This window comes from Colius striatus, chromosome 7, assembly GCF_028858725.1.
Source record: "Colius striatus isolate bColStr4 chromosome 7, bColStr4.1.hap1, whole genome shotgun sequence".
NCBI classification, from domain to species: Eukaryota; Metazoa; Chordata; class Aves; order Coliiformes; family Coliidae; genus Colius; species Colius striatus.
Genome location: NC_084765.1, coordinates 39,434,474 through 39,455,735, shown reverse-complemented (window position 1 = coordinate 39,455,735; position 21,262 = coordinate 39,434,474). Strand labels below are relative to the sequence as shown.

General features: G+C 41.0%; 2 protein-coding genes across 3 annotated transcripts in view; both read left to right on the top strand.

The window, feature by feature from the left end:
* Nucleotides 1–10,013: 10,013 nt before the first annotated feature.
* CTXN2 (cortexin 2) lies at nucleotides 10,014–10,262 on the top strand. The gene has a single exon (XM_010200377.1). It carries the CDS (start codon nucleotides 10,014–10,016, stop codon nucleotides 10,260–10,262), a length of 249 nt encoding a protein of 82 aa, XP_010198679.1.
* Nucleotides 10,263–16,596: 6,334 nt separating this feature from the next.
* SLC12A1 (solute carrier family 12 member 1) overlaps nucleotides 16,597–21,262 on the top strand; it is a 44,866-nt gene continuing 40,200 nt past the window's right edge. For both annotated transcript variants that reach the window (XM_062000367.1, XM_062000366.1), the window contains exon 1: nucleotides 16,597–17,007. In XM_062000367.1, the coding sequence (XP_061856351.1) occupies nucleotides 16,597–17,007 (411 nt within the window). The remainder of the gene's footprint in view (nucleotides 17,008–21,262) is intronic.

Below are 21,262 nucleotides of genomic sequence, written 5' to 3'. Positions count from 1 at the left end.
GCAGCTCATTTAAAGATTCCTTTTTGCACAGGCACAAGTATTTCCAAACCAGTCTGCACTGCCTGAGGCTGCAACCAACCCACACTGCTTTACTTTATGCTAAGTAAAATTAACCCTGCCCTACAACTAACACTCTTTTGCACAGCTGCAATGGATGTGAAGTAAAGAAAATATTACCTTCCCCAAATGCTCTCTTTGCAATTAAACATTCTCTTTCCAGCCTGAGAAGTGGGATTGTTTTTTCTAACTTTGGAAAAACAAAACATTTTACACTTCTATTAACAGATGCAACCATCAGTCTGCCAGCAAGCATGGTCCTGGCTTCCTGCAGCAAAGGACAGCCACTTCACAACCAGAGCCCACCTAGTCACACCTGCACTTGAGGTCTATTGCTTCTTCCACACTCTTCCATGTCCTTTCCATGCCTTTCCAACTTGCCTTCTGTTTTTTCTTGTTCTCCCTCCACCATCCTGAATGGGTCTTCAACAGCACTAACTGGCTCAGAGCTCCCCTCCCCAGATAAAAGGTTGTACAGGTGCCCGCTACAGCAATGAAACTGAGAGTTGAGGCTCGTATTCTGCTGTTGTATATTCATAATCAGAAAAACTGTGCAGCATCCAGTACCCATGATGTGGGATCAGTCACTCAGGAGACCTGCACTACTTGATCTGCAGGGATCTAACTTTTTTTTTCCCTGCCACGGGATCAGATCTCCCTAATTCTCATTCAAAACAAATAAACAAAAAAGGCATTATTCTTAAGAACCTAAAACTTAATCACTTGGTTTTTACCTCTAAAAGGCTGCAGAACACCAGACTTTTGGCAGTACTTGTACTAGTCCTATATTGAAGCAATTCCCATTACCCTTTATTTCCCTAAATCGTTACACTAGCTGAAGTTACAAAAGCAAACTGTGCAACCTGTTCAGGTTTTGGTCTTTTCTTCCACGATACATATGGTCCCGAACAACAGGCTAAGTGCCTCTAACAGAGCCACCACCTCCCTTTTTCACACTGAGGCAGTAAACACCTACCTTCTGCAGCTCTAAAGAGAACTTATCCCATCCTAAGGCCTTAGAAGCCCTTTACCCCTCTCTCTGTTGGTGAGGGGCTTCCTCCAACCTCGAGGTGGGGGAGCTGAGGACACATCTAGGGACATTTGCCTTCTTTATGGACCACCTCTCCTGTCCCACTCACACCAGGTGGCACTGTTGATTTTCACTGTTTGCTTGCACTCTTCCACCTTCTGCGACACCAACATTGACGTGTGCTGGACTTAAAAGCTGTAATTTCCAACCTTCTTCAGCTTCTGAATCCCTAAGCTTTTCCTGTTTGAAAAATACAGTATTTAACATGGAGAAATTGCTTTGTAGGGTTTTTTTTCTGCCTCACTCCTGGCAGTCACCAGAGGAGTACCAGAGGATGTGCTTCTAGGACTGTAGACCACATATTTCTGCTGCTATTGAAGGCAGGAATTAGTAAAGCCTTTGGACAAGCACAAAAAGATCCAGATAGTTTAAGACCACAGAAAAACTGATGGTGGAACAGAAGTGTTTACCATCCTCAAAACATTAGATACTCTGAATTAAATGATATCAAATAATTCCCACTTGCATCTCTGATCAATACATAAATTAATATACAATCCTCCTTCTTCATTGTGACTCTTTGATACTGCTTTTATCTCCCCCATATACAATTGTCTTTGGTGATGTTCTCATCAACTTGCTTAGACTTGCATAAATTTGGTTAAGGAGGGGAGTTCCAGCTTGATCTATTTCTTCTGTGCACATATTCTTCACTGACTCTACCCTCATTAGCCCATTTTAAATTTCTAACGACTTGAAAGGGAGTTTGTTCACTTGTGAAGGAACACCCAAAAAGCTCTTTAAAACTAAACTGGAAAGCAAGTTACAATGTAGTTAGTTATCTCTCAAAAGTTACATTTTCTTGACATTTGCACCACTTAAAGGATCTTTAAATGTCAAAAAGTATTAACGAGCTAATAGTTCTAAAATTTTCCTGTTGCCCTTCACTTGTTGGTACCCACTTGGCTTCAAGTGTCTTGCCCAATCTTAAATTAGGCCACTTGAACTTGCAAGGTCAATGTACCAAATTACTCAGTGATGAAAAAAAAAATCTCTATTTCTGTTCAAGGGCTCTCCTTTGAGGACACCCTAAAATAAAGATTGAATCGACAGCAAACACGATTGAAGTCAGATGGCAGTAATAGTTATTGTTCTGTTGAATATAGAGAGAACGGAGCCTGATAAAGGAATGGAAAGTGAGAAGTAGTGAATGCTTCATTTGTCCCTATATCCAGAATGATCACACATACACTGCTATCCTATTTGCCTTACCAAAAAAAGAAAGAAAAGAATCACTGCTTCTGTGCAAGAGCAAAACTAGTGACTTTCAAGTGAGGAAAACAATAAAACACAGGAAAAGATTAAGTCATTCTGTCGCTTTCCTGTTTTAAAATACAACAACTTGAACAGAAACAGTGCTACTTGTCTGCTCCAACATGTAGCTGAAGGAGACTCATTCTCTGTTGCTGGCTGCCAGTTTCTTTTCCAGTTCAATTTCCATGAAAAGTGGCTCTTCAACACATGAGAACTAGATTTTTATTTCAAATAGAACATGAGTGTCAGATTCCTAGAAATAATCACATGACTTCTGCAACCACTGCCACGCCATAGTACAAGAGGGCCAATTATTTCATGGTTTTAGAAAAATCTATCACCCACTCCTACCAGAATAACAGGAGGAATGGATAATATCCTATCTATAGGGAAGAAGATCTCACAAGTGAGCCTTTTCCAAGCAAAATGGTAGTGAAGGGCCCTGTGTCGATGCCTAAAATCTAACAAAAGAGGCAAGATGCATCCACTCACAAATTATGTATTTCTACTGTAAATATTGCCCCTCATTCCCAACCAGAGCAGACAGTGCTCCTGGCTACTCCCAAGACCTACTTACAACAAGGTTATCCAAGTATAGCGATGCTCAACAATTATTGAAAAAGTCTAGATTTATGTTGTTGTCCCAAAACATTTGTGCTAGGTGGGGGCACCATGAAATCCTGAGCCCTTTCATGCTTGCTGATCCCAAATTGTAGCTGTTTGCCTCTAGCAAGAGGCCTTCATGAGGCTCCAAGTAAATCCAGGGTTCAAAAATAAAACCAGAACTCCTTAGGAACACAAGAGACTTCGTATAGGCACATTTTGAAAGTACAATCTTATACTATTTAAAACAATCTATTTATAAAGTCTTCATGGATCTTTGAGAGGCACTTCAAAAATTGGCTTGACTTAACGATTTCAGCAACAGACATTGTTTACCACATGACTGATGCTGCAATATTAGATGATCAAACTAATAACCATCAGGGACCACACAGTTAACCATCAGTTTAACCATTTGCTCTACTAGCAGAAGAAAGCATTTTCTTGAGACTATGAAGTCCACTGCAGACACAGCAGAAGAATCAGACATTAAAATGGTAGGCAACGCAAAACCCTTTTCCCAGCTTGTATTAGGAAGAAAAAGTTTTGACCTGTCCCAGTGTTACTGCGTATATCAAGAAACGTCTGGAATGTTAAAATTGTTTTCTACAGAATAAATTTTGCTAGTAACTCTCCAGTAGCCACAAAAAGCTCATGATGCACGGCCCTACGATACAGTCCTGTTCTACTGACCCCATGTGCATGGCTGCAGGGGTGTATTCACCAGGGTAGTATGCAAATCTGGCATTACTATCATTTAAAACAGATTTGCTTTTTATTAGCTCAACATATAGATCCTCTTTCCTTATCCACCTTAAACACCTGCTGTTGTGGCAAATGGAACCCTCTGTAATACACAACCAGCATCAGCTAAATATAACTAATGAGAGGATATGAAGCTAGGTCTAGCCTTCCACCCAGCAGCGGCTCCCAGCTCTGCATTGCCACACGTCCTATGCTTTCATCGTTATTTCTATTAGAGCTACTGGGAAGACCCGAGGCCACTCTGTGGGTGCAGCCTAAGCGGCTTCTCACCGCGCAAAGCGACTCAGCATCAGCGTGTAAAGCCCTGCCCGCCGGTTGCACGGTGGCCGTTTCACGGAGAGCTGAATGGCCCTGCTGCCGCCAGCGCGGCTCTACAGGTCGTGCCCCGCACGGGTACCGCAGCCCAATCCTCCGCTACCGCAGGGTCCACCCCGCCCTGGAGGCGCCGTCCCCGGCCCGAGCGGCGGGAGAGCGGGGAGAGGAAGGGCCGCTCCCGGACCGCTCCGCAGCGGCCCGAGCCCGGCTTTTACCGATGCACCGCACGTAGTGTTTTGCAGGAAGTTTCCACGCTCCTCGGTTTAAGCCGTGCAAAGGGGGGCTAGCGAGGAGCGCGGCTGAATAGCGATGAAAGAGGGCGGGCAGGGAGGAGGAGGAGGCAGTAGCAGCAGCGGCCGTGTTTAATTTTTTAATTAGGGCGGTTTGAGCATCTCCCGGCGGGGTCGCATCACCGGGCGGCGAGGGGAGCCTGGGCGAGGCGCCCTGGACCACCCCCCCATCCCCCGAGCCGTGCGAGCCGTCGGAGCTCCAGCCTGGGCTTTCGACAGCTGGCGAAGCGGGCCCGCGGCCGCGGAAAGCCCAGCGCTCCGCCACCATGGGCAGCGCGGGCGCGGAGGAGAAGGGTTGGTAGCGCGGGAGGCGCGGCGGGCTGAGCCGGGCGGGCGGGCGGGGGGCGCGGCGGGAGTGACCTTGCGGCACCGCCCGGCGCGGGGTTGGGGGTCGGCCGAGGGACAGAAGGGGTTGAAGGCTTGAATCTGCTCTCCTAGGGAAGCGCCGCCGGGGAAAGCGATGGCTGCGCCTGCAACCCCTACAGCAACAATTGCTTTGCAGGGGCTCGGTGTCTTGCAGCCTCCATCCCCGGGGAAACGGGCAACAATTTTCCACGTTAACAAGTTAGGGATGAACGGTTTATTCTTCGCTTCTCTATATAATCCAGATCTGGACCACATATATGAATTCACAGCATAGGAGCTCTTGTCCAATGGAGACTGCGAGCTTGTGTATTTACTGAGGAGAAAAATCCCATTTTGACGGTTGGTTACCTGTCTGAGAGCTGGAAGTGCTACTGCCTGCCTGCTCCTTTGCAGGGGAATGCTGTTTATGTGAAAAAGTGTTGCCTGCACCCAGAGTTACTATGCTGCAAAAACACTGCCCGTTTTTGTGGGACTTACAGAACTTCCTTACAGAACAGTTAGCCATGCCTTCATCTGCTGGCCATTCCTGCTCTGGCCTTCCTATCTTATACCTGCCTGCGTGTTGTCTTTGAAACCTTACCCTGAAGAAACAGTCTTCTCTCTGTCAGTTTAGAGAATACAGGCATACAATGTGCACATGAGCATGACAGGTGAGCTGTGTGGTCACAGAGCTGTTTTTGCAGCATTTCTGGCTGTGTGTTTTTAACTCAGATAGCTGAGACCCTTTGGAGAACTCCAAATTCATCCTGATTTTATTTCATAAAATCTCCATTGCTAATCCTCTCACTCCACCCCTTCCTATGTCCAATTCCTGTAATACCCTTCCAGGAATACAGTTCAGTTTCCTTGACCAGATAGTTAAGTGCAAATGAGGTGCTTCTGAAACTCCTAGAGGATAACCATTTATGTCCCTAACCACACTAACACCTTTTCAAGTCAGGTTTACTGTCACTCAAACACAAGCCTGGGACTGAACCTATTTGAAATACCTTCAGAACAACCAGACCCATGAACCAGCAGCTGGTCTGCAGACATCCAAGGGGAGAACAGATGGCAACTGATTTTGTCCATTTTGTACACACTATCGTTTATGAAGTGAGCTTTCAGGCACCTGAGACTTAATCATGCCAAGAGGATGAACTCTCCCAGCTTGAGCAGACGTTAGAGATACTCATTTACAGTACTGGGCCATTAAAAAAAACCCTTACAACCATAGGGGGTTCTGTGAGGGAAGGATTGAAGCCCAAAATACAAGGAAGGTTATTGAGGAAGTCTTTATTTAACACTAACTGACTACTTGCTCAATCTCAGTATCTCTGAAAGCATTAGGGTAAAGACGAGGTGTGGAAAAAGTGACACCCAAACCACCAAAGATCTGAGGCTGGGATCTTCACAGCAAACATTGGCAGAGTTGGGCTGGTGATGCTGCTAGAATTTCAACATCTTTCCTCCAGCTGCCTTACAATACTTAGTGCCCATGGTGTTCCCCTTCTCCCTCCGCAGCTGCAGGCAGCACCCTCAGCTCATTCTCCTTGCCTCAGTGCTCTACGTGCTAAATCGTTTTTGTCATTCCTATTTTCTCTAGGTCTCAGATTGTTTCTTCTGCCTCACAAGGGCCTCCAAAGGCCCTTATTTCACAGCAGGATGTTAAGGAGCTTTTCTTTATGCCAGTGTTTTTACAGTGGCAATGACTCAAAGGATGAGTTGAGTCTTCACCTATTAAAGAATTCAAGAGAGATCGGTCAGAGGCCAGGCCCTACAAAATGACTCTGTAGATTCCAACTGATATAATGTCTGTCTCCATCATATTCCCCTAAAGGTTATCTTCAAGGATTTTTGGATCCACGCCATGTTAGTTAGTATTCAGTCTTCTGACTCATGACTTGACACATACACTGCAGCAAATGAAACTCAGCAAGGGCAAGTGTACAGTGTTACATCTGGGAAAGAATAACCCTATGTACCAGTACAGGTTGGTGAATGAATTGTTAGAGAGTAGTGTAGGGGAAAGGGACCTGGGGGTCCTGGTGGATAGCAGGATGTCCATGAGCCAGCAATGTGCCCTCATGGCCAAGAAGGCCAGTGGCATCCTGGGGTGTATTAGAAGGGGTGTGGGCAGTAGGTCAAGAGAGGTTCTCCTCCTCCTCTACTCCACCCTCATCCAGACCACATCTGGAATAATTTGTCCAGTTCTGGGCCCCTCACTTTAAGAAGGACAGGAAGCTGCTGGAAAGAGTTCAACGCAGGGCCACAAAGATGATGGAGTGGGGCATCTTCCTTCTGATGAAAGGCTGAGGGAGCTGGCACTCTTTAGCTTGGAGGAGACTGATGGGTACCTCATTGATATTTACAAATATGTAAAGAGTGGGTGTCAGGAGGATGGAGCCAGGCTCTTCTCAATGATGGCCAATGATAGGATAAGGGGCAATGGGTATAAACTGGAACAAAAGAGGTTCCAAAGAAACACAAGGAAGAATTTTTTTCCTCTGTGTGTGATGGAGCACTGGAAGGGGCTGCCCAGATGGACTGTTGAATCTCCTTCTCTGGAGACATTCAAGACCCACCTGGATGAGATCCTGTGTGACCTACTCTAGATGGTCCTGCTCTGGCAGGGGGATTGGACTGGATGATCTTTCGAGGGCCCTTCCAACCCTTAAGATTCTGTATTTCTGTGAAAGGGGTATCTGACTAACTGGGAGAAGACCTAACCTGTATGCATCACTCAGATGTGAAAACAGTAAAAAAAGCACTCAAGGTCAGTCTTGGGACCACAGTTTTGGTGACATATAATTACAGCAAAATGTCTGTGAACTTTAAGGCTTCGAATACAGTTTCTGAAATTCAGGACAAAGAGAGTTTCCCAAAACTAGTTCCTCCCCAAGCAAAATGCTCGCTTTTTTTCTCATGCAGTTGTTTTGGCCAAACAACACTAAGATATCAATTCCTTAACATTCCATGTTTCAGCATTCAAGCTTTGCACAGAAATCTATCCCACTTCATCTTCTGACAAGCACATAATGTACAAACAAATCCTACTAATTCCAGTGTGTAACCTGTAAAATTAGTAAGACTGGCATATGACTCTCTATGGTGAAGAAATGTTACCTCAGACACATCCATGTTTCTCTGGACTCAGCTCAATGATAGGGTTCTCCGTGTCCAGCTTATCCCTTAGACTTCTGTCCACATCTTTCAAGATAGCACTTAAGGGGTTTGGGTCTAGCTTTCCCAGGTAGTGTCTATATATAGAATTTTCCCATATAAGCCTTTAATTTCATGTTTATAACTCAGTGGCCTAGGACTTTTGGAAAGTATTTTTTTTCCTTGACCGGCTCTTGTTCAAATCAACCAATTTGTGACATAAATTTGTGATACTGAACTTTCTGTGATTGTGTTCTTTTCCTTCATAAGGTCAAACTTAACAGAAAAATTGGAAGTATGCCCAATGAAAATCCATACAGCAGGTGGGCTTTATCTGTGATATGTTTTCAGAAATGAAATACTCATTGTCATTGATATTACTTCTAATTCCCATAGGCTGTATCTGGATCTCTTCTCCAACTTAATAGGAATTAAAACAGCATGAACCAAAGCACAAAACAAGGAAGGATCTCGTACACAGCTCTATAGAAGTTGTTATGCTCTGTCAAATGTGTGAAGACTGTAATAGGAAACCATATTATTTAATAACTACTATATTGAGGGTTATTGCAAAAAAGATATGTGCCTTGCCCTTTTAATCATTGTTTTTCAATTGTAGTTGTTTCAGATAATATTGAAAAGTCCCACAAATTCTGAAGTGGGAAAGGAGACCAAAGAGATGAAAGTTCTGTTCATTTCTCTCTTCTCAGGAACACCAAATCTTATTTTTACTTTTTCTGTTGTTACTAACTGTAGGCTGACTGGGGATATGGCTCCTTTCAGTCATGACTGCAGTACAGAGTAGAGATACTGGAGCTCTCTTTAAACTGGCTAGCCAGGCAGGTACCTGAGGCAATGTAGCCATGGCAGCACAGAGCTCTGACTGGCCTAATTACTCTGCCAAGAAATAAATGGATACTGGGAATTCCCTGGCGGGAAGGACGGTTCAATTGTTAACAGAAGGGGTTTTCCCCTGAGGCAAGTTAGTTAAATAGGTGTTAACAAGTGCCAAAAATCCTCAAGCTCTAACCTTAGAATAAAAATGCCTTTGGTACTTCTGATGTCCCAGTCCTTCCAGCTCTCCTGCTGTCTACAGAGACAAAAGAGAGTTGTGATTTCAATATCTGATGGAAGACCTAAAATGAAGCAAAATAATTCCCACCCCAAACTAAAATCTCTATATAAGATCTCCTTAAAAAGACAAAAAAAAAAGAGTCTCTCCTGGCTGGAAACACACAGAGCTCTGGTGGCAATTGCATCATGAAGCTGCTCAAGCATCCTGCCTGCACAGGACACACATCAAGGTCAGTCCCCTGAGCTCCACGAGGAGGCTATTCAGACCTCACGTTTACTGTTGCTGTAAAAATGGAAGGATGTGTATATATTTAATGTGGAAGACCGAGGAGAAGAAACAAATCAGAGCAAGATTTAGGGGAAGGGAATGTATTTCTGTTATCTCTTCTCCCACCAATCTTGCCTCATACACAGGAGTGAATCTGTATTGAGGAAGGTGAAGGGGCGATTTTGCCAATATGCTCACTTTCTTACAAGCTCAAAAGGCACACAACATTTTTCTCAAAATGGTGCCCAAGAATTCACTAAAATTGCACACACAGTGTTTATTTTATAAGTTGGTTCTATTTGTTTAGATTTATAAGACAAATTACATGAGCAAAATCCACATTATTGAGTTGATATTCCCTTTGACCTCAATGGGACTTTAACTAGTTTAAGGATTGAAGTGTAAAGCCACTTCAGAAAACATCCTGGTTTCTCCAGGTGGAGTATTGCCAATTGGAATCTGTAGGCTTGTATACAGTCTGACAAAACATTATTTGGAGCAGCCATGTGTTGAAAGCCAGAAGACTGTGAGTTTGCTGCCCCATAACAGAAGCCAGGAAGTGGATGGTGTGTGCAGGCTAAAAGGTGCGATTTTATCATGTTCATTTAAATGTGAAAAAACAACAGGACACTACTAAAATCCAAACTGGTTGTCATTTTCAAGTGTTCACACGCTACAGCTCTGACATATACACCCCTTTTAGACTTAACCAAACTGACTCTACTTTTCTATGCAGGCAAAGAAGCAATAGAGGTGAAAATCCCTAAGAGTCACCAGGATGTGATGCCCAATGATGATCAGTAATTACTGCAGCAACACTTCAACCAGCATGAGTGTCAACGAAATGTCTGCCTTCCCTCTGACTTTAGAGCAAAAAACTGGCTTTGCCTTTGTGGGGATTTTGTGTGTTTTCCTGGGACTTCTAATTATCAGATGCTTCAAAATCTTGCTAGACCCCTACAGTAGTATGCCTTCTTCTACGTGGGAAGATGAAGTTGAGGGTCTGGATAAAGGAACATTTGAATATGCTCTTGCATGAAAACTCACAAAATATCCTGCCTTAAATTTGATGTTGATATCATTTTGGAAACCAACTGTTGTTACATTTGTTACACATACCTGCATTTTGGAGATATGTTGGTGGCATCCATTTTGTCAAATAAATATTTGTTGCAAACTCAAAAGGCACTTCATGTTGATTTTATTTGAGGATCAGTAGAACAGTAGATTAGATAAGAAATTGTTAACAGAAAAGAAATACTACAATGAACAAAGTTATGGCCAAAAGGTATTTTAAGAATTGGGTCTGCCTCTTCAGAGGAGGATCTCATTTTTTTATTGTGTCTCGTGATAATTTGGAAAGGATGGTGAAGGACAAAAGACAGACTCATGAACGGTGAATACTTAAGTGGTAACTCCCCTCCTCATCTGACACCTCCGAGACTGTACTTGTACATACAAAAGTGGAGGACAACAAATAGTTGTGTCTCAGAGGAGGTGCCTGCAAGAGGTGTGTGCTCATGTTGCTGAGATGAAAGCAAGAGTTGGTCCACACACTACCAATAATAAGGAACTAATGGGAAAACTAAAGATGACATCAATTGCTAACTCACCTCACATCTTCCAAGAAGAGCAGGTGCTGTACAGACTGTAAGAGAAGTGTATCTTCCTTCTGATGGTGTGGTCTGCAGTGTGTAGCTCACATGAGAGTATTTTTTGATAGGCTCTCTTGTTCTCTACAGCAACAGAAAGTCAAACAGAAATAGTGAAAGGGAAATAAATATCATTAAGCAAATTTTTGATTCTACAAATATTCATCAATACAAAACCTGCTCAGAACTCCAGTCTGAACCAGCATCACTACAGTTCCATCCACCAGTGTCTCATATATCATTAAAAATGTTAGGTGAAAGAGAAAAACTGAATGTCAAGTAATCAATCTAACAGTCTGAATTGGCCAAGACATGCCAATTTTGTACTCCAACTTGGTTACAGAAGATTTAAAAGGGAACATAAACTGTCTGGTTAACAGCTCCCAGCAGTAATTACACCAGCTGGGCAAGGCCAGGGCAGAGATAGTCACGCCACACAGCCATTTGTACCCAACTCGTGAAAGGGACAGGGGTCCAGAGCTCAGTGGAGATCCCTGTAATTTCCACAGCTAATTCTTCTGTTTAGGCTTCTAAACTGTGTATAGTGTATGATCCGGACTGTCAAACTGAAGAATTGGTTATGGGAGACCCTATGAAGGAAGAAGAGCTAACAGTGAGAGCAGAGATTCAAATCTGGGTATTCAAGGTCACCCTCATATACACAGCTGCTTAGCAAGTGTGACAGTACTTGACAGACATTTAATTCAGTCTTTTAGAAGGTTGGCATTAGAATTTTAAGCTCTGTCACGTTTGCTCAACAGCTCTGCAACAAGGAGCAAAGACAAGATCAGTTACAGCAGCTGGTTTATTTTGCATGTATTCTGAAAAATACATATCTTCCCTTTTGCCCTATATACTAGGCAGAGGCAGCCAGTTGGAACAGCAGACCTCAACTGCCATTTGGAACATGAAATTCTTGATTGTACAGGGAAGGACATGAATCTCATGTCTGAAGACTGTAAGAAAGGAACAGCCAACACTAATCTACACTAGTCCATTTACATTCTAAAACATAAACAATTTTGTGAATGCAAGAGCTCTTAAAACTGCTTCAGATTCTGTATAAGAAATAATGTCAGATCCTCAAGAGATTCAGTATATTGCATTTATCTTAGTTAATTTAACAATAAAATCAAAGGCAGGTATCAGAACACTGATTCATGTGATCTGTTATTGCTGGATAGAAGCTCCCACTGCAGAGACATGACGCTGCCATTCTTTTTGCATATACTTAATCAGCACAGCTGAGCTCTGTAATGTCAGGTTAGAGTGCTGAAGGTACTTCAGTTATCTGGGTTAAATATAGTTATCTCCAAACTACATAGCAAACACAGCAAACGTACCCAAAGAACCCTAATACTCTCTTACTGCTTTTCTTTTTGACCCAATCTATTGCTAGAAGCAATTATCAAATTCCCTTGTGATTACAAAGCGTCACCATTTCTTGCCTGTTCCTTCTCCCTGCACCCTCAAAAGAGAAGAGTCGTCCTTCCCAGAAAGCATACACAGAAGGTAATTTTTCAAAGGTCTTCCTTCAATATACAGGTTTGAACAAGGTTAGGAGCAAATGGTTCAAAAACACATGTAGGACAGGGGGACTCACTGATCCCGCTGACTTCACTGGAATTTTGTCTGCATAAAATGCACTGAGCAGAAGCCTGAACCCTTGTTATCTCCATTACAGCAGCACTGAAAAAGGGAGAGATCATGATCTGTGCACAGAATGAGGCAGAGCTGGGTGGGAAATGGAGATAACAAAAGTATTTTCAGCCCCCCTTAGAAATTTTGCAATACCATAAACCTAGTAATTGTAATGGATAGGTGCATTTGCTGGTTAATAGTTGACAAGCTAGAATGCCTTTCTAAATCACTATCTAGAAATGTTTTGAAAGAGAGGGATTGGATGGCCTATTCAGTGCATTAAACAGGACAAGAATCTAGCCAATAAGGCAGGGTCTGTAATGCCTCAAAGAGAAGGACACACTATATACGTGAATCAAAGAGGCAGTTTGTCCTTCCCAAAAAACACAAGCTTGAATGGTAAGTTCAATTATTCTGAATAAGGTAATCTTGATTATTTATGCATAATGTGAGAATATTAAACACACAATTAATGGCAAATAACAGTTGGGAGACTTCTGGAAATACACTGTAAAAATCAAAGTACTATTTTCAAGAGCAGCAGAAAGGTAAGACACTTTTCTTTCCTAGCATTATAGTAATATTATGGAAATAAGACAGTGAAATTACAGAACTATTTTACTTGGTAGCAAAGTCTCGTTATCATCAAGGAATCAGGACCTCATTCAGCCATGGAGATGGAAACAAACCTAGTTTTGCTAACCTTAATGACAAAAGATTTGGTTTTTCTCCTTCTTGCCTGAAGATGAAACACTTGCTTACACCTTAAAAAGGCTGAAGGAAGCCAAATACTGTCTATGATCAGAAATGAATGGTAGTAGTAGTAGTAGTAGTAACTATACTGTTAATAATCAAAACCCAGCAGAAGTATAATAAACTAAATAAATGTAACATGTTGCAATGAGGCTTACAAAGCATTAAGCAGGAAAACCAACACAAGCGGGTTATGAAGTGATATCATAGCAGAGAGGCGACAGCAGAATATTATCTATAGCTGATGGAAAAAGTGAGAAAATATGCTTTGGCTATATCTCATCCTGAAGATGGAAGACATTTGATTATCAGCTCTTGAAATTATAATTTTGATATATGATTCTAGAGAAAATTTACACTGCTGAGGTATAAATATTGATGCAGTCTTTTATCTTCCAGTGCCAAAGGGCCAAATGTGTTTCACAAAATCATTGAGAAATGTAAATTGGAAAACAAATCTCTGGAGATCATCTAGTCCAATCTCTTGTGAAAGCACAAAACTTTAAATAAATGCCTCTAATAGACTGACTAACTCAGATTTTCAGTGAAGATATTCCTTTCTATAGATATATTTTGCTTCTAAAACTGTCTGCTTTTACACACACTTGCAGTGTTTCAGTGTCTAAGCATGCTGTTTAAGTGTGAACAGAGCTGGGCTTCTAGTGAATTCTACAGGTCTATGCAATCACACTCCCTTATCGTCTTTAGAAGTATGTTTCAGGATACAAGGATTGCCGTTGTTCCACAAATTCATTTCATGGCCATCTAGGCCATCCTGTAAGTTGCTGCAAAAGTACTTAACTCACTAAAAGCCTTAAATATATGTATCTCTTTTGCTCTTGGGGTTTTTGCTTGCTTGTTTGGTTTTTTGAGGGAGTTTGTATGGGAAAGTGGAGGTGAGAAGCAGATTATGTAGCTATCTTATGTTCACCTCTCCACGGGCTGCCTCTCAGAGCAACCTATAAAGGCCAGAGGAATGGGCTAACAGGAATGTCATGACATTCAGCAAGGAAAAATGCAAAGCCTGTACTTCAGACAGACTAAACCCCTGCACCATACAGGCTGATTGGGGGCTGACTGGCAGGGAATAACTCTCCTGGAAGGGAGCTAGTAAACACCACACCCTGAAAGCAATGACAGTGAGCAGTGTCCTGGGCTGTGTTAACAGGGATATAGGCAATAGATCAAACAAAGTGATCACCCCCTTTCATTTAGCACTCATTAGACTGCACCTGGAATCCAGTGTTTAGGTTTGTCTACCTGTCCACTTGCCCGTGTAAGAAAGACACTGATAAACTTGTGTGTGTCTGATGTAGGGCCACCAAGACAGTTGGGGTAGGAGTGTTTGCTCTATAAGGAAATGAGGGTTGTTTAACCATAAGAAAAAAACACCAGCTGAACCTAAGCAGCACCCCACATCACTACTTCTGAGGATGTTACTGACAAGGCAAAGCCATGCTCTTTACCGAGCAGAAGAGTGAGAGATGACGGACATAGAGTGACATGCAGAATGTTTCAACTGGATACACAGGTTAAAAAAAAACACTTTGAGGACAATTAAGAATTAGAATAGGCTGACAAGGCAGGTTGTGGAATCTGCCATTGGAAGATGTCAGGACTGCCCTAAGTAACCAGATTTACATTCAATGTTCCCTCTGCTTTGAGTGGGAGGTTGGACTAGGTAAGCTCCCAAGGTCCTTTCCAACCTGTGTGATTCTATGACTTGCTAGAATTTCTTTCAAATCCTTTTAAAGAGTGTTCTGGGTATACAAATATAAAAGTCTCTGAAGCTTCCAGTGTTAATATTTCTCAATAATTACTACTTTACCACAGTAATTTATTTTCTCCATTTTAATTTAGGAAACCAAATGCTATTTTTGGATCTGTTTCAGTTGTCTGTTTATTCCTTCTTATGACATTAATTTAATTCACATATAAAATGAATGATTTGCTATATCTTAATTGCCTGCTCAGAAATTGTCACCATCCTGGAACTACTGCAAACTTAAAGCCTAGCTTTTGTAGTTAATTTTTTAAAAATGTATTTTATTTGAGCTTTTCATGCAAATTTAATTCTAGACTATGAGAAAAATATACATGGTATCATAACACTTAAATGGAACATAAACAGCAAATGGACTTCATGGAATCTGGTGTCCCATCACTCATACTGCTGACACTTTTGCTGGCTTCAATTAAACATTGCATTATTAAAACAAATACTGTATTTGACAATCAATTTTAGGTACTTAGAATCTGATCTGAAGCCCATTTCATATATGTCAAAAATCCACATTTAGGTTCCTGCCAACCACACCAACTCGTTGTGAATGAGTGAACCGCTCACTCCATTGCCAAACCACTGCCAAAGGTATTAGCAAGAGTGTTATGTTGTGGAAGTGTGACTTAACAAAGCTTGATGGCAAGGTTCTGTTCATTACTGTATGGCATGATTATTTGCACAATGATTCAGGATTACCAAGGCACAAATCAAAGTTACCATACTACAAGGTTGTGCATGATGCTGATCACTTACCAAATGTCTGCTGTTGTGAGATGGTCTCTCTGCCTTGAGGAGTAAACTTGAGAGGCATCCCAGCTCAAGGGGAGGTCACCACCATGCAGCCAGGAGAGCTCAGAGAAGGCTCACTTAGCCTGTTATGGAATAAAGTGGTTGGGCTGTAATCAAATTGCATGCAACAAACAGCATGCACAAGCCTCCTTGTACTCATGACTTTCTTCCTTGGTAAAGGAGTCTTGGAAAAGCCACCTGCTATTCATGTGTTAATCGCATGATCAATGTTCCAAGCTCATACGCATCGATGCTCACTGTGTCATTCTGCTCCTTTGTGGGTTTTCAGAGGACAAGTTGAAACTAGAGTTCTTGGCCTTTTTATGGCTTAGGCCTTCACCTCCTCTGGAGCCTGTACCAAACTACCATTACCTCAGTTAAGTGATGGAGTGCACCCATCACAGAAACATCCCCAAAAACTCAGTCTTTGACTCAACTATTTTTCTACTCAACAAGTCACCGAATGACAGTCTCACGGATATTTGGTGAGGCAGGGGAGAGCTCATGGTAAAAGATTTATCTAACTGTGCAGGTTAATAGAAATGTTTTATTTATCATTTTTAGGGCAGAAACACAGCAGACAACATTAGGCCGACCGCTCAGAGATTTCGAGACGAATTCTCTGAACTTCATTACTTGAAGAGCAAAGATTTCATATGCAACAGCACTAAACCCTTTGCTGTAGCTGCAACTAACTATCTGAAGCCACAGAAGCGTAAACGGATCAGTGACCTGAGTCTATAGCATCCCTGAAGATGTCAATGAATAATTCGCCAAATGTATTCATGGATCCAAATGCAAATCGATTTCAAGTTAACATAATTAATGAAAGCCATGACAACAATGAAGCATCTCAAGAGGATGCAGGCTCTGACCCACCACATTATGAAGAAACTTCTTTTACTGATGAAGCACATAACAGACTGAGAATGAGTTACAGACCAGGAAAAAAAGAACTATATGACAATTTCCTTCAAAACGCAGAAAAGACAGAAGCTAGTTTACATCCCTATGATACTCACACTAAAATGTATTATCTACAAACTTTTGGCCACAACACAGTGGACCCAGTTCCCAAAATTGATTATTATAGAAACACTGGCAGTGTCAGTGGGAATAAGCTCAGCAGACCAAGCTTATTAGAAATTCATGAACAACTGGCAAAGGTAAGTGGAAAGGAAAGATACGAATTTTCTCTATTCCATTTCCAGGCTGTTAATTCTGTTTATTAATATGAGAAAGTCTTTAAATTCATAGACCTTACCAAAGAGAAAAAGTGCAAGTAATCACTTACTATATTTCCTTTGGTAGCTGCCATATGTTTTCTGCCCTGCTTGAAGCAAAGATTTTTATTAAAAGGTGATACTAATGTATTTGATTAGCAGAAAAATATAGCTTGATCTTGCATCAAAGTACAGAACCACTGAATCTCTTCTCTTTCACTTAAGAGTTAAGACAGCAGGTGATGACTATGAATTCATAATTTAACCGACCTACACAACTCATATACATATTTACCATTAAAAAATTATTTGCAATAAATGCAATTTCAACTAATGCGAAATCTAAAGCACGACCTGTTTATTGCTGGAACAAATCATTCAAACAGCAAGAAAGAACCCAGAATAAGGGTGCTGGTGTTTTCTCAGAAGAGGGATAGCAGACAACAGTTTTCAGGTACTGATTCAGTGAATGAATTCAGGCTCTCATGCTCATTACACCAGTGAATTTGGAATGAATCTGAAAAGCCTATTGAAGGACTACACAGAAAGTATTTATGGAGGAATAATTTGGCTAAATTCCTCCTTATCTGTCACACAGAAGAACTCATTAGACTTTGCTCATGTAGTAGATGGGACTATATTCATGTAAAATACTTCTGCAGAGAGAACTACCGAACAGAATACAACTGGCTAACCTGCCTTTGAAAGATTTTCTAGGGCTGTTTCTCCTCTCCCCTTCTGAGTGGACCTACTTTTGGTTAACACAATGTAGAGGTTTACTATTGATACATATCACCAATGGATTTTATGGAAAAGACTTCCCTTTAGCAGACTGTTATCATTTGCTCCATTCTTTTCCCACATACTCACTACAGTAAATAAATAACAAAGTAAAAAAACATACTCTTTATCATGATCATCTTCACTCATGTCACCCTTTATGGCTACTTGCCAGAAAAAATATATAGTGGATAGGTATAATCCTTTGGAGTTTGTACATTCTAAACTTCCACAGGAAAGAATTCGAAAAGTTGGTGATAAGTCTCAACCACCAGATTTTCATTCACTTCTGGTTTATGACCTCAGGTAGGCAAACAGATAAATTCTCTTGTCTATTCACCTATCTAGACCTTTAAGGCTTGATATCCTTACATGGAAGAATCACCTCCATGTAAAATAAATATCGTCAAAAGCCGTAATGAGAACTTCTGGGGTAACAAGTAGATTAAGCCCTTTGAAACTATTAAACTATTAAAAAAACCTACCACAAAACAGTGGAATAATACTCTACTAACTTTGGTAAAAGCAGACATTTCCCCTTTAAGCCATAATACCAAGTTGTCCATAAAAAGCAGTGGAGAGACATAGGCTACATCTGCTTACAGAATTAATAGTCAAACCTTTATTGAGGTTCTTAATTGTGTGCTTGTCAGGGTAGAGCTGGAAAGTGAGAGATTACTTCTACAGTCAAACTCAGACTAAGTGTTCTATATGCAGCAAAATTCCCTATTCTTTTTATGTGTTTGGCAATAGTGAAATGAGAAATCCCCAGACAAAACATGGTCTCATCAGCATTCTACTCAGTTTTACATATTTGTGAGTACTGTGAGTAGATATATATATATATCTACTACAAGCATCTGATTTTTAGATGCTGGTCCAAATGTTGTGCAAACTCCAGTTCTCTGGAGATTCACATGTCCTGAGGGTTAGTATAAAGAAATGAAATCAAGCAAAAATATAGCCATTAGGAAATTAGGACCTGATTCTTTAGGATCTTATTAGGACAGCTTCCTACTTTTGGCCTGACATTTAAATTAAGTTTCCCACAAAACTGTATAAAATGGCTTACATAGAAAGGAGAAATAGGTTACCTGGGTCATCACTGATTTCCAAAAATGAATGCAAAGTAGATGTGCAAAGGGAAGAATATGAATTTGGTATCCCCAGTCTTTTGCAGATGTGTAAGCCGATGCCCAAGGGACTAAACACATTTCCGTGCCCAGAAGAAACTTCCTCTCACAGAAATAATTTACTTTGGTAGTTGCCAGAGAGGAGAAAAATAGTTTATTAGCTTTGGACATAATGCTGAATGAACAAATACTGAATATTAGCATATTGGATTTTTTCTTTGACCATTTCCAGAATAGTCAGGTTTTTTGCTGTTGCCTCTATCAATGGTTTTTTTATGTTAATCAAAATTAGATAAATTGATATAGGGTTTTTTTTAAGGCTTTCACTTAGAGAGGAGTCAGATTCCATCCCAAAATAAAATGAAGGGAAAATTGCTTCACAGGTTGAGACTATAGGGAAAAGAGCATCATCTAGCTTGGCCATTCCCTGACTTTTTCTGGTATTCATCTTACAGAAGGATAATCATGCCTCTCAAAACAGGAAGGTGAATGTCAGAGGTAATGGGATTTTTTGTTACACTGACAACCTCCTGTGCCTTTATGCAAGTTGTGGTCCTGGTCTGGGAGCCACTAACCACAGCACTGGAACAAATGACCCACAATTAGCATGGCTGGAGTCTATTCCTGGCTGTCCCATGGACTCACTTTGTGACCTTGGACAAATCACTTTGGTATACAGAGTTTATTCTGAAGAATAAACAAACACGAGGTCACCATATAGTAGATTAGTAGGGAAGGGGATTAAGATGGTATGAAAAGAGCATCAATTCACCAGCCCCAGCATGCAGCAAGCCCTCTGGCCACCACTAAGGAAGGGATGAAATACTACATTGAGTGTGTAAGGGGATTAGACTAACAGCCAAGACGTAGTTCTGGAGAAGGTACTTTATTCCTTTTAAATTTAACACTAAAATCTGGGTTTACCACACCACACCCCAAGGCAATCCCATCCCCCTTACTCCTGGCTTTTTTGAAACTCAAATTGTTGAAGACAACTGTCCTGTCAAAGCCCATTTCCAGATTCCAATAAGAAGTGACATATATTTGACTTTAGATTGCTAAACATCACATAAGCATTCCCATTGTGCTTTGATGCTGGGCTTAACACCAGAAGACAAATATTCATATTTAATGCACTTTATATGCAATTTTCAAATGTCAGAATGTAAGGCAAGCTGAAAGGAACTTCAGATACCTAGTTCCCACACTGCTGGAGTCAAATGCATCTCATCTTTTAGTAAGACGTCAGTTTTTGCACACATTAAGCCACAAATCGCCAATTAAATCCCTAAAAAATAGTCTAAGTGCTATTTCACAGCTGATGGCTGGTGATAATTACTTGGGCTTAATATTTACCCTACATAAGAAATCATCTAACCTTTCTTCATTTTGACTGTTCTCCACACTTGTTACGGAGACTCGATGAGCTCGTCATCTTTAGCCCCAGGAGAGATTAGGACTAAGCTGTTCTGAAACAAGGAAAGGATAATGGTTTGGGTGTTTGGTTTTTTAAGAAAAAAAACAGTTCACATTTTATTTTGGTAGCTTTTCAAAATGTTCTGTCACTTTTATTCCATATCCTTTACTGCATGAGTAGCACAGGTACAGCTGCTTGGTAAATAACCAATTATTCACTAAAGCACACCAATTTAAAATGCATTTATGGAAGGTTTAAGGCTATAATTTATGATAATGGCATAGAGAGCACAAATTAATTCAAAGTACATAGGAAACAACTTGTTTCAAGTACAAAGACCAAATCTTTTATTTTTGTGTCTTTGAAATTCTAACCACCGTAGTAAAACTCCCTCATATTATCCTGTTAATCTTCACTTGAATAATTTACTGTATTTTGAGCAAACATAGCCATTATTATTTTAGAGTAAGAACTGTCAAAATTATCTGAGCAACTCAGGAGTTCAAAGTCACAGGTTTTCAATAGATCTGTATTGTAATTTCATTAAGGGCCAAAAGAGCCATAGGCACCTAGTTTAATCCATGTCAAAATGTATTATCCAGTCACTTATTTCTCATTTGTGAGCACAATCTTAGATTTACTGTATCAAAGGCATTCTACAACCTTGCATCACAGTCGCTAGAGCCCCTATCCATGAGGAGGGAATCCAAATATTAGCATAAGCATCATGTACAGTTGGTCTTTATGTCTGTTTTAGCTTTGTTTGTTGGGGTTTTTTAAGATCTTGGACAAAATACAGAACCAGCCTTGAAACTTAAGTAAGATGAAAACAACTCAGAGGTTTCATAGAATCACAGATATTTCACCT

Bases quoted from the DNA above. Each gene is read 5' to 3' on its own strand.
- CTXN2 (XM_010200377.1), top strand. From the start codon at position 10,014: ATGATGATCAGTAATTACTGCAGCAACACTTCAACCAGCATGAGTGTC.